Raw genomic sequence first — 14193 nt, forward strand, 5'->3', positions numbered from 1 at the left:
CATTAATTGAACTCTGAGACTTCTGTCAACACTGCATTTAGGATAACATGGTTATTGCATAGGTTACAGCAACAGAATATACAACATATTTACTGAAACAGATTTTAAACCAGCAGATATTGTTCAGGGTATGAGGAATCAACATATTCAACAACATAATCAGCAAAACCATAATACAGTCCCAGAAACAGAATGCTTCTGCCTTATTTTGCCTTCTTTCATTAAATGCTAACATTAAAAGCTATTTTAATTTGTATTTTGCTATTTTGCTATTTTTATAACTATAGAGATTTAGGACTTTTTCCTATCTTAGTAGTAAATGTAATTGAATCAAATCAATTAAGTAACATGGTTAATATTTTTCCTTTAGGTCTCAGAAATGGAAAAAAAAAGTGAGGCGGCATTAATAATTGTAGTCTTTAATTCTTATTGGGAATTATCTTATTCAAAAGTTATCAGTATATGCTGTGTCATTAGGTATAGAGTCCATGCCCTTCCATTTAGAACTATTTTTACTTGCTCTTTCTTTGGTCTTCCCCATGTCAGGAAATGGCATCACAGCCATCCAGAGGTCATCCAGTATTCACTGTAGATCTTTTCTTCATACCACAGTCCCAGCCCATTATAAAAATCTTGTCCTTTTTATTACTGAAGTCCTGCTCAGTTCCTTCTACTTCTGTCTAATACTTCTGTCCAGGTCACTGTCATTTATGCTGACTGTGGTGGCCTGCATTGAACTTGTTCTCTTTCTCTTTACACTTTCCCCATCTGTGCTTCTCACAGTAGCCAAGTGATATTTATTTATTTATCCATTCATTCATTTTAAAATTCCAGTAGAGTTAAAATGCAGTGTTATATTAGTTTCAGGTGTATAATACAGTGATTCAACAATTCTGTACATTACTCAGTGCTCATCATGTTAAGTTTACTCTTCATCCCCTTTACCTATTTCACCCATCCCGCCACCCACCTCCCCTCTGGCAACCATCAGTTTGTTCTCTATAGTCAAGAGTTTCTGTTTTGGTTTGTCCTTTTTTTTTTTTTTTTTTAATTTTTTTTTTTAATTCTTAAATTCCACATATGAGTGAAATCATATGGTGTTTGTCTTTCTCTGACTTATTTCACTTAGCATTTTGTCTTCTTGATCCATCTATATTGTTGCAAATGGCAAGATTTCATTCTTTTTTATGGATGAATAATATTTCATTGTGTATTTATACCACATCTTCTTTATCCATTCATCTATCGATAGAGACGGGGTTGCTTGCATAATTTGGTAATTTGGCTATTGTAAATAATGTTGCAATAAACATAGGGTGCATATATCTTTTTGAATTAGTGTTTTTATATTATTTGGGTAAATACCCAATAGTGGAATTACTGGATCATATGGTAGTTCTATTTTTTTTTTTTTTTTGAGGAACCTCCATACTGTTTTTCACAGTCAACTGATTTTTAAAAAATCATCATCACAGTGATTTATATCCCTGCTTTTTAAATTTCTACCTAAGATGTTTCTATTCAGAATTCCTTGTGATGGCTAATAGTACCTATATTATCTGGGCTTCCGTATGTACCTTGAATTTGTCAAACTTATTCCTACATTAGGGTCCTTGCTGTGGCTTCTCTTCTTTCCCAAGGTTTTTGCATGGCTGGTTCCCTCTTGTCATTCAGGTCTCCAGTGAAATGTCACCACCTTGAGAGAGGCCTTGCTCTCCTCTCCTTTTTGTTACATAATTGGTAGCAGGTAGTATACTAAACACACTGTTCTGTATATTGCCTTTTTCATTTAATGTATTTTTGAGATATGAGAGTATTCCATATTAGCATCTAATGAGCTTTCTAATTCTTTTACTAATTTAAAGCATTCCATTGAATGAATGTTCCATAATTTAATCAGTCTCCTATTGACGGACATTTAGGTCATTTAAGTCTTTTTCTTTTATACACAACATTGCAATTAGTGATCTTGTACATGTGCCATTTTTCACATGAAAAAGTAAATTGGTAGAATAAATTTCTAGAAGTGGACTTACAGGAATTAAAGTATGTGCATTTGTAATTTGTTACATATAGCTCAGTTTTAAAATTGGGATTTTAAATGACCTCTTTTAATACTTTCAGTTGAGAATTAGCATTTATCTTCCCCTTTTCCAAGAAGGATGAAAGGTGGCTTACCTTAAAATTATAATACGTGTTATTTTAATTCTAAGTGGCCTCTAATACTGAGTTTCTTCTTCCCTTTCGTATCAGATCCCCATACTCTTCTTCTTATCATCCCCTGACCCCAGCAGTTTTGTCCAGGCACATGGTTACTTGGGTAGAGATGACATTTCCCAGTTTCCCTGTGCAACTTCTGAGCTTGAAAACAAAGCCATTTGTCCAGTAATTGGTTTTCCTCCTTCTCTTTATGTGGGTTGAAATAAGGATGTCGCACTTAACCAACTCCAACCTTGCAGATGAGGATAACAACCTAGGGTAAGGTAGAGCAACACATGGGAGGAATCTGGATCTTGGAATGACCTTAGGAAACAGAGTAGCCTCCACCTGTCCTGCTTTCTTCTGGACTGTAATATGAGATAGAAATAATATATGTTAAGAAAAAAAAAAAAAAGAAGAAGAAGAAGAAGAAGGTAGCGGGAGGGGAAGAATGAAGCGGGGGAAATCGGAGGGGTAGACGAACCATGAGAGACGATGGACTCTGAAAAACAAACTGAGGGTTCTAGAGGGGAGGGGGGCGGGAGGATGGGTTAGCCTGGTGGTGGGTATTGAGGAGGGCACATTCTGCATGGAGCACTGGGTGTTATGCACAAACAATGAATCATGGAACACTTCATCTAAAACTAATGATGTGATGTATCGGGATTAACATAAGAATAAAAAAAATAAATAAATAAACTACCTTCCTAAATTGGATCTTAACTAATACAGAAATGTAAATAGAAATTGATGAGAAAGAATAGACAAAAAGAAAACAAGAACTATCCAAATGAGTATTTTAAGTCCTTGGTTGTTGTTGACTTAGGTGGAGTTGTGTGACTCAGGGTGTTAGCAGTAGAAAAAATAACGTATTTTGAGCATATTGATCTGTTTGGATGATTGGGTCTATGAAGACACTTAGGTGGCCTTATACTATGATTATAATTCTACCACTGTTGGAATTCCTAAAATACTTTGTGTTTATTCATTTTCATTCATGCTAGTTTGTGCATAGGTTTTATTTTTCTGAACACTGACTAGCTATAATGTCTACTCATTTTTATTACTTATTGTTGTCTTCAGACTTGACTAAAATAGAGGAAGTATATTGTGATTTACCCATGTTCTGATGGTTGTATAAGGCAGTAGTTGTACTTGCTTAGTGTTTTGTAGTTCATTAAGTGCTTCTATCAGTTGAGTTTCAGTCATAAATAACAGAAAGCCTCAAATAACAGTGACTTACAAAAGACAAAAGTTACTTCTCTCTTATGGGAAAATCTTAAGTAGAAAGTTCAGGGTTCCATGTGGTGCTCCCTACAATGTGTAAGGGATTCTGGCTCTTTCTGTCATGTTCTTGTTGTGGTTGTTTTTTCCTGTTATGGCCTCATATTCATGATCTAAGATGGCAGCATGTGTGTACTAGGCAGCAAGATGGAGGAAGGAATGAGTATGAGAGCAAAAGGTACTTATGTGCTATCTCTTCTGGATAGTTTCTGGAACTTGTCAGTTGACACTTATACCTGTATCCCATTTGCCAGAATTAAGTCACAAGGCCAGAAAAATGTTTATATTTGTCAGTCACCTATCTAGTTAAAAATTCCTTTACTGTAGAAGAAATGGGGGTAGGGGAATAGATAGTGGAAAACAACTATTAATTTCTACCATATAATCTATACTTTTGTCCCATTACTTCTGTACTTTTTGGTCCACACTACTCTATGTGCCTAGGAGGGCAAATTATTATTTCCATTTATGGAAGATGATGCTGATTTTTTGGAGAGATTAAATTCCTTGAACAGCTCAGTTAGTATGTACTTCATTTAGAAAGCTAATCACAAGGCCAGTAGGCGGCACAGCTAGGACTAAAGAGGTGCTCATCTATCACTGGAGTACAGAGAAGGCTAATACTAGTGAAAAATCATAATATTTTGAAATTGAGAACAAAATTCTATGAAATAGAAATTTTGTGGATGGAGTGGGGAATATGCATATATTAGGCTCTCTAGCTTATTTCCTGGTTGAGGATTTATTTTAAAACAAATTTAAAAAATTGCAGTAGTTATCTATGGCTGTGTAACAATGATCCCTGAACTTACTGGCTTAAAACATTTATTATTTGATAGTTTCTCTGGGTTAGCAACCTAAGTGTGGCTTAGCTGGGTCCTTTGGCTTAGGATCTCTCACAGGTTATAGTCATCTCAAGGCTTGACTAGTTGATCTGCTTCCTAGCTCCTTCAGTTCCTTGTAGGTTATTGGATTGAAGTGTCAGTTCATCATGATCTGTTGGTCAGAGACTTCTTTGATTTACTTGACACGTGGCCTCTCCATAGAGCATTTACCACATGGCAGCTTGCTTCATCAGAGCAAGCAAGAGAGAGGGCTAGCAAGAGAGAACGTGCTACCAAGAATGGAAATCACTATTTTTTGTAACCTAATTATGGAAGTGATATCTCATAACTTTTGCCATATTGTATTCATTAGAAGGAAGTCACTAGGACCAGTCCACACTCAAGGGGAAGAAATTATGCAGGTAGATGAATACCAGGAAGCAGAAACCATTGAAACCATGTCAGAAGCTACCTAACACAAATATTAATTTTAAAAAAGAATCCTCCAAATAGGGTAACTCGACATCATCACATGTACTAGCTATGGTGATGAAGTAGCTAATGGCTAAATAATTTTGGATTTTTTTTTTTTTTTTTACTAAAAGTTTTTCCCCTTTAACCCCCCCCCCCTTTTTCTCCCCCCCCCCCCCCCCGGCAACCACCAGATTGTTCTCTGTATCACTGAGTCTGTTTTGTTTTGTATTTTTTTAGATTCCATGTATAAGTGAAATCACAGTATTTATCTTTCTCCGTCTGACTTATTTCACTTAGCATAATACCCTTTAGAATTGTCCATGTTTTCACAAATGGCAAGATTCCATTCTTTTTTGTGTATGTATACATCTTTATCCCTTCATCGATTGATGGACATAGGTTGCTTCCATATCTTGGCATTATAAATAACACTACAATGGACATAGGAGTGTATATATCTTTTTGAATTAGTGGTTTCATTTTCTTTGGATAAATACCTAGAAGTGGAATTGTTGTAACGTATGGTAGTTCTGTATTTAATTTTTTGAGGAACCTTCATACTCTTTTCCAGAGTGGTTGAACCATTTTGCATTCCCACCAACAGTGCACAGGGGTTCCTCTTCTCCATATGCTTGCCAACACTTGTTATTTCATGTCTTTTTGAGCACACCTATTCTAATGGGTGTGAGGCGGTATCTCTTTGTGGTTTTGGTTTGTGTTTCCCTGATGATTAGTGATATTAAGTATCTTTTCATGTGTCTGTTGGCCATTTTATGTCTTCTTTGGAGAAATGTCTATTTAGTCCCTTTGCCCATTTTTAAATTGGATTTTTTGATATTGAATTAGGTGAGTTCTTTATACATTTTTGATATTAACCCCTTATTTGTTATATCTTTTGCAGATTATCTTCTCCCATTCAGTAGGTTGCCTTTTCATTTTGTTGATGGTTCCCTTTGCTCTGCAAGAGCTTTTTAAAGATTTTTATTTATTTATTTAACAGAGATAGAGAGCACAAGTAGGCAGAGCGGCAGACAGAGGGAGAGGGAGAAGCAGCCTCCCCGCCGAGCAGGGAGCCCGATGCGGGGCTCAATCCCAGGACCCTGGGACCACGACCCGAGCCGAAGGCAGCCGCCCAACTGACTGAGCCACCCAGGCGCCCCTGCAAAAGCTTTTTAGTTTGGTCTAGTTACATTTATTTATTTTTACTTTTGTTGCCCTTGCCTGAGGAGACTGATACAAAAAATATATATTGCACAGACTAATTTCCAAGACCTTACTGCCCATGTTTTCTTCTAGTTTCATGGTTTCCAGTCTTCCATTTAAGTCTTTCATCCATTTTGAGTTTACTTTTGTATATGGTGTAAGAAAGTGGTCCAAAAAAAAAAAAGTGTTTCAGTTTAATTCTTTTGTGTATAGTTGCCCAGTTTTCCCAATACCATTTATTGAAGAAACTGTCTTAATAATTTTGAGCTTTTATTTCAGTATTTGGATTTCAGTATTTGGATTTTGCTAAAAAGCACAGCCTTCCTTCCTGAAATACAGAAGTCATTCAACTCATTGAATTTAATGAGAGAAATTCTAACTGCTCATTCAGTGTCAGTCTTCAGTAGCAAGCTCTTTGAAGGCAGGGTATGGATACAACAATGTATTGCTATATTCCTACCTACTACAACAACTGGAACAAATGAGTGTCCATGTTTATTGAATGAATGCATGAAAATGGACCTGGGGCTTTTAAAATATTGCTGGAAAGGGAGACCTGTATTAGGCTTATTTTTCTCACTGATTAGTTGTGTGACCCCTGGTTAGTAACTTCATCTCCTCAGTCTTCTTTTAGAGTAAAAGATTTGGATAAAAATCCAAAATACTTCCAAGTTTTATTTTATTTCATGTTTTATTTTTTTGTAAGTGATTCATACCTTTTGGTTCAACAGTTCCACTTAAAGATTGTATCTTGAATTTACAAAAATTATATAGGAATATTTGTCATAGCATACAGTAAAAATAATTGTTATCCCATTATCAGTAGGGAATTATTTTAATCAATTATGGAGAACTATGCATTTGTTAAGAAAAAGGATATAGATTTATTTGTTGTCATGGAAAGTTGCCCATGATATGTCAACTCAAAAAATTTATTTCATTTTTATTTAAAGAAGTGAAATGGATATGTGTTTGACTCGTCATGCACATATGCATAGAAAAATTTCTGAAAGTATACAACAATATACTTATCAGTGTTTTTCTCTTCATGGATGGTATTAGCAGATTATATTTATTTCTTTTTATTCTTTTTTATTTTTAATTGTAAAATATAAAATTTACCATCATATCACTTTTTAAAGATTTTATTGATTTATTTGAGAGAGAGAGAGAGAGAGAGAGAGAGAGACAGAGCATGGAGTCGGGGAGGGGCCAAGGGAGAAGGAGAAGCAGACTCCCCACTGAGCAGGGAGCCAGACCCCAGGGCTTGATCCCAGGACTCTGGGATTGTGACCTGAATTGAAAGCATATGCTTAACTGACTGAGCCACCCAGGTAATCCTCACTTTTTTTTTTTTTAAAGATTTATTTTATTTTTAAGCTTTAGTTTAAGAGAGAGAGGGGAGGGAGTACACACGGGTTGGGGGGGGGGGAATGAGAGAGAAGGAGAGTGAGTCTTAAGTATACTCCGCACTGAGCACAAGGCCCAACGTGGGGCGCGATCTCACGACCCATGAGTTCAGGACCTGAGCCAAGACAAGAGTCCGATGCTTAAATGACTGCACCACCCAGGGACCCTATCATTGTATCACTTTTAAATGTTTAGTAGTGTTCTGCACATTCACCATTTTAGAACTCTTTTTATCTTGCAAAACTGGAACTGTACCCATTAAGCAACAACTCTCCACGCTACCCCTTTTCCATTCCCTGGACATCACCTTTCAATTTTCTGTCTCTATGAATTTGACTACTCCAGGTACCTCATATAAGTGGAATGATACAGTATTTGTCTATTTGTGATTGGCTTATTTTACTTAGCATAATGTCTCCAAAGTTTATCCATGTTGTAGCATGGGTAAGAAATTTCTTCCTTTTTAAGACTGGATAATACTCCATTGTATTTGTAACCACATTTGGTTGATACATTTATCTGTCTATGGACACTTGGGTTGCTTCCATCTCTTGGCTATTGTGAATAATGCTGCTATAAACATGGGTCTACAAATATCTCTTTAAAACCCTCTTTCAATTCTTTTGGGTATATACCTAGAAATGGAATTGCTGGTAACTCTTTTTAATTTTTTTAAGGAGCCAACATACTGTTTTCCATAGGATCTGTACAATTTTATACTCCCACTGACAGTGTACCAGGGTTCCATTTTCTTTCCAACACTTGTTATTTTCTGGTTTTTTGGTTTTGTTTTTGATAGTAGCCACCCTAATGAGTTTGAGATGATTCTGTATTTTTTTTTCTGATGAATTTTGCTATTAATTACTTTTTACACTAAGAGTGAACTATAAAGGTATTTCCATTTTGTAAAAATTGCATGAATTAACAACCTTTTATTTTTTAGTATTTATCCAGTATTGTTTTCTATTACAGCAGGTACTACGTTTATTTCAGATGCAGTAGTAAATTATTATTATTATTATTTTTAAAGATTTTATTTATTTGAGAGAGAGAATGAGATAGAGCATGAGAAGGGGGAGGGTCAGAGGGAGAAGCAGACTCCCCGCTGAGCAGGGAGCCCGATGCGGTACTCGATCCCAGGACTCCGGGATCATGACCTGAGCCGAAGGCAGTCGCTTAACCAACTGAGCCACCCAGGCGCCCACAGTAGTAAATTATTGGGATATTAGGGTTGATTACTACGATAAATTAGAAGCTTGATGCTGAAGGGTGTTTTGAGTTTTTAGTAAAACACTGTATTATAGTAAATATCTTAAAATTGTTTTTAAGCAGTAAAAAGTGGAAAACCAAGAATTTTCATTCTTAGTAAATATTAACTGCTAATTTTTTTGATAGAATATTTTTGCTCAGCTTTTATTGACTAAACTTATGTTTACCAGTGTCATTTTAAAAATCAATTTAATCTATAATTTATCATAAAATTAATCTGCTTTATGTGCACAACTCAATGATTTTTAGTAAATGTACTGAGTTGTGCAGCCATCATCATAATCCAGTTTAGAACATTTCTATCGCCCCAGTAAGATTCCTTGTTACCAGGACCCTTCTGGCTATATAGAATTGTTAACAAAAGATTTGTTACCTTTGTTACCTTTGACCCTTCTGGCTATATAGCCCTTCTGGCTATATAGAATTGTTAACAAAAGATTTCTTATAACAGGGCTATATTTATTGCTGCTCAAATGTCTTTTATCCCCCATAGCCTCTTGCATGAAATATACACATCATCAAATAGGTAAATTTTATTTAGGGGACTATATGATGATACACATGAAATGTATTTGAATTTGTACAACTTTTAGCAAGGAAAATCTTGCATCAGAGAAAAAAAATTCTTTCATGTTTATTTTAGAGAGTCCCAATTAAACATTTTTCTGTTTGACTTTAGTTTTTGATCTTTTACAGCTGGTTTATTTTCAGTAGATCACAGTAGAAAAGATTGACAAGCTAATGAAAAACCTTTTAATTATTTGCTGCTCATAGACATCAAAACCTTTCTAGGCAAGTCATGTTTATAGATAATTAAAATGAAAAAGAACTAAATAGAACAGTTTATCATTAATAGAGTAATAAATGCAGTCATTGGCAAACTTGGTATTTTCCTTCTACTTCACCAGAGGGCACTCTTTTCTAGTCTATTTTAACTCTGATCTATTGAATTATTATACTTTGAAAGATTTAAGTCCTTTATTGGGATCCAGGTTTTGATTATTTAAAGACTAATGATTGTTTTCTTTTGTAACTTTCAGTCCTTTTTTTTGCAATCTGTTGTATAATAGTATTAAAAAGGACACTATAAACAAGCCATTCTTAAATGCTGTAGGTGGTAGTGTATCTGGCATAAAATATCTCTTCAATATGTTCTCTTTTTGCCTAACAGCTCTGTAATGTCACCATTTCTGTCCATGTTAAGGTTTCAGATCGGGTGGAACGACGGCTTCAGGAAATAGAAAGAGAGATGCGCACAGAAAGAGAGCTGGTGGAGAAACGTCAGGATCAGCTGGGACTTATTTCTTTACAGCTACAGGAGGTTTGTGAAAAATACCTTCCAGAATGTAAATCTTGAGTTCGGATAGTTCAGATAGTTATTTAGCCATTGTTAAAATGGTTAGAGTTCCTTGGTCGTTGCATATATATTTCAGTCCGTCTGAGAAGTATAGCGTATAGGTTATCTAGTTCAGTGTGTGAAGACAGCCCTACCTGGATCAAACCCAAAGTCTTCTGCTTGCTGGCTGTGTGACCTTGGGCAAGTTCCTTTGCTTTTCTAGGCCCATTTCCTCTGTGAAAAACAGAAATAGTATTTACCTAATCATGTTAGTGTGAGGATAAATGAGTTAATGCTTATAAACCACTAAATATAGTATCTGGCATGTGCTCAAAAATGTTAACTGAAAGTGTGATTACTCTGATCAATTTTCCTTGGCATGAACTAGACCAGAGGTCAACAAACTATGGCCACTGGGCCAAATGTGGCCCATTGCCTATTTTTGTAAATAAAGTTTTATTGGAACATAGCCGTTCCATTCATTTACTGTTTGTGGGTGGTTTTTTGAAACTGGCAGCATTGAGAAGTTGTAAAAGAGACCGTATGACCCACAAAGCCTATCTGGCTCTTTTATAGAAAGTTTGCCAACCCCTGGACTAGACTATGGTCATACCATTCCAAAATTGAGATCACTTACCTTTTAGGTACCTTTTTTATTTTGAAATTTCAGACTTAGGAGGAAGTTGAAAAATTAGAATAAAGGATTTCTGTATGCCCTTTACCTAGATTCCTCCAATATTCACATTTTATATCTATATAATAATAATAATAATAATAATAATAATGTATAACAGTTATTATATATTACATATATATAATTTTTTTTGAGGTAGTTGCAGACGTGATATAAATACTTTTACACCTAAATAATATGGTGTGTATGTTCTCTTCCATAATCACAGGAAATTAACATTGGATCAGTACTACGATATAATCTATAGTTTTTATTCACATTTTGTCACTAACATCCTTTTCTGGTCCAGGATATATAATACAGGGTCACATATTGCATTTGACCATCACGTCTCTTTAGTCTCCTTTGATCTGGAACAGTTTTTCAGCAGAATACTGGCCAGTTATTTTGTAGAAGTCTTGCATTTTGGTTTGTTGATGTTGTCTCATGACTAAATTTACATTATAGACTTTTGGCAGGAAGCCCAGAGAATTGGTGTTGCATTCTTCCCAGGATATCTTATTAGGAGGACTATCTTATTAGGAGCCATTTGTCCCATTACTGGTGAAAACTGAACATTTGGTTAAGGTGTTGTCTGCCAGGTTTCTCCACTGTAAATTTTACTATTATGCTTTTTTAAATATTTATTTTATGTGGAGATTCTTTGAAACTTGAAAATAGCTTATTATTGTATTTTCATCCACAGATTTTAGCATGCATTAATATTCTTTCATGAAACAATTATTACTATAGGTGATGCTAAATCGTGATTTTTTTTTTTTTTTTTACACATTCCATCACTTCTTCTGCATTTATTAATTAGATTCCTACTGTGAGGAAAGACTTTGCTTTATCCTTTAATTAATTAATGTTGGTGTAGATTTGTGAATTTCATTGTTACATTAGTTATATTTTATTACTATCATTATAGAAAATTAATTTGTTGAATTTCCCTTTAAATGTGTCTTAGATTTATACGTAAAGTATAAAAATTAAAACAAAAAGATTTTAAAAAGGATTTCTTTTTCTTTTACAAAATGATTTTCTCTAAAAGTGGTGCTCTAAAAATGCACTTATGTGTGCTTGAAGATCATTGACCCTTATAAATTGATGGATTAAAATTTTTTTAAATTATTAGACACTGCCAATTGAAAATTAGAAAAAATGGCAACCCTGAAATTATAATGTAAGCAATAGAAAATCTACTTTTGTTTTCTAAAATTCCATTTTCCTCCATTTCACAAAAGGAGGCATACCCTTGTTAGTTGGTAATTACTTTGGAGGGGATACTTTGTTGAATAATTAGATACAGCATGTGGGTAGCCTTTTTTTTTTTTTTTCTTTAAACCTTGATTTTTATACATTTGTTCTCAAAGCAAATTGCATCTGGTGAGCATAAGAATAGACAATTGTTCTTTTTTGCAAGAGAAAATTAGAGAAATTTTCCGTACTTATTTTCTTCTTTGCAGAATGCACAAAATTACAAAGAGGGAGAGGAAGATTGCTTCCCACCCCTATTATTGAGAAACCAGAGCCTGAATATTTGCATTGTAATTGTCAATTTGACTAAAAGCTTGAGCTGTGATTTGGAATTCCATCTCTGACAATACAGTAGAGGATCACTATTGATAAGAAATGTTTAATTTCATATTTTGTCACTTTAATATAAGTGGTGACCTATATGCTTTTAAAAGGTGGTTTTTGGATTAAACAGTGCAGTGGAAGCTGGAAAGGATTAATTTAGGCTGTTATGTTTTCCTACTCCCAAGTTAAGTGGCTTAGGCTGTTCTGGAAAGGTCATGTTTAAGGAGAGGAAACACTTTGCTTTCTTTTCAGTATTAAAAAATACTTTTGCAAAGACCTATACTGTATGATGATAGTAATTGATATATTTTGTTTCTGGCTATGGTGAGGAAAATGAATCTATAGGTGAGTAAGGAGATCTGGACTTTCAGCCACTGTGCTCCTCTGCCTCCCTAAAATGTATAATTCAATGTTAGTGAAAATTATGACATTTAAAAATTGTTAAGAGATTAGGAGTATTCATTAAAAATTCCAATGTCAGATTTCTAGGTATAATGTCATGGGGAGGCAATACGTACTTTTGGCTAAAACCTGCTTTTTTTTAGTGATCTAATGAGGTCCTTAGGTCCTTGGAGCTTTATCTGTTCCCATTTAATGAAAAACACAGTATTAATCATTGGAAATTGGTTGAGGAACAGCCACTTTCCTCTTCTTGTTTAGAGGTCTTAAGGAATTGTTCACTCTTTAATGTGTTTGTGTTTTTTCCCCCCTCTTGGTCTAAGCAGGAGGGCTGTAGACGCTCTGGAATCTGCTTCCTTTATTGAGTCTCAACTATTCATGTGCTACTGATAAATGCTGGATGCATATTTGTATATGCCTTTCAGAACATTGCTTAGCATATTAAAGTGCTAGTTCTCCCACTTACCCCCACAAAAAAATATTCCATGCTTGCCAGTGATCTAGGGTGAATCAGGTGCCTCAAGGTTTAAAGGAACTTCATGGAGAAGTCTATGGGGAAGGTGAAGAATGGAATCTTAATTGAAGATGGTGAAGATTAGTGGGGAATTGTTAAGTGTAAGATGGGAGCTCAGCTCAATGGTTTTCAGTCTGTACATCTATGAGAAGCCAGATTATGTGAGCCTCATCAATAATGTTAAAGCCTATACAGAAAAGTTAAAGTGATTGATAGATGTTTTTTCCTATATTTTTCTTCATCTTTTGGCATCTGTACCAATTGCGAAAAACCTAATGAAGAAATAGCTATTTGTTCCTTCCCAGAAATGTCACTGTGGCTCCAGAGATGCTGAGTAATATGGATACTTCACCTAAGAAAAGCCTTGGGTACAGTTTATAAATGTATTTAGTTTGGACTCATTAAGGGACAAGCTTCTAAGGAAGCCAAGAATGTTTTCCTAATGTCCTCTTAATAGCTTTAGCATCTCCCTTGAAATTTCTGTGTCAATTCAGAGGAGAATCTAGTCAGGCAAATGTTCTAAGGTGGCCTCATTAACCCCTTCCTGTTAAGACTCTCCTACTTGGTTTGGATTGACAAGGAGACCTTTCTGAGGCTGGTACATTTTTGGACTTCACTTACCTTTCCAAGGCTGAATTGTATAACTTTTGCTTGGCACTTTACCCTCCTGTTTCCATAGTCAGTGCCCCGACATTTTCACATATTTATTTCATAGTACAAGCATCCTCTTCCCCACTGATGTTACTTGATGCCTTTTATATAAATGCCCATTAAATCACTCTGACATTGACCAGCCCAACAGCTTCCCTGGGCTTTGAGAAAGACCAGTAGAATATACAAGTCAATGGGAGTTTAAAATACAAGCTCCGTGGAAAGCATGAGGAAGGCCCAGAAGATGCACCTTATTTTCCCAATCCTTGGGACATGAGCTCTAGAATGCGGTTCTTTTCAGGCCCAGGTGACCAGGTGGGATGTAGTAAGCACCGAGTAACACAGTAAGGGTGACAGGCAGGACCCTCAGACT

At 35.3% G+C, this 14193-nt stretch overlaps 1 protein-coding gene across 1 annotated transcript in view; it reads left to right on the forward strand.

Moving 5' to 3' along the window:
• Positions 1-14193, forward strand: part of CEP128 (centrosomal protein 128) — a 375030-nt gene that overhangs the window by 30074 nt on the left and 330763 nt on the right. Inside the window, exon 7 of the mRNA XM_021679614.1 lies at positions 9868-9984. Coding sequence (XP_021535289.1) covers positions 9868-9984 — 117 coding nt within the window. The remainder of the gene's footprint in view (positions 1-9867; positions 9985-14193) is intronic.

Source organism: Neomonachus schauinslandi, chromosome 9 (genome assembly GCF_002201575.2).
Source record: "Neomonachus schauinslandi chromosome 9, ASM220157v2, whole genome shotgun sequence".
Classification (NCBI taxonomy): Eukaryota; Metazoa; Chordata; class Mammalia; order Carnivora; family Phocidae; genus Neomonachus; species Neomonachus schauinslandi.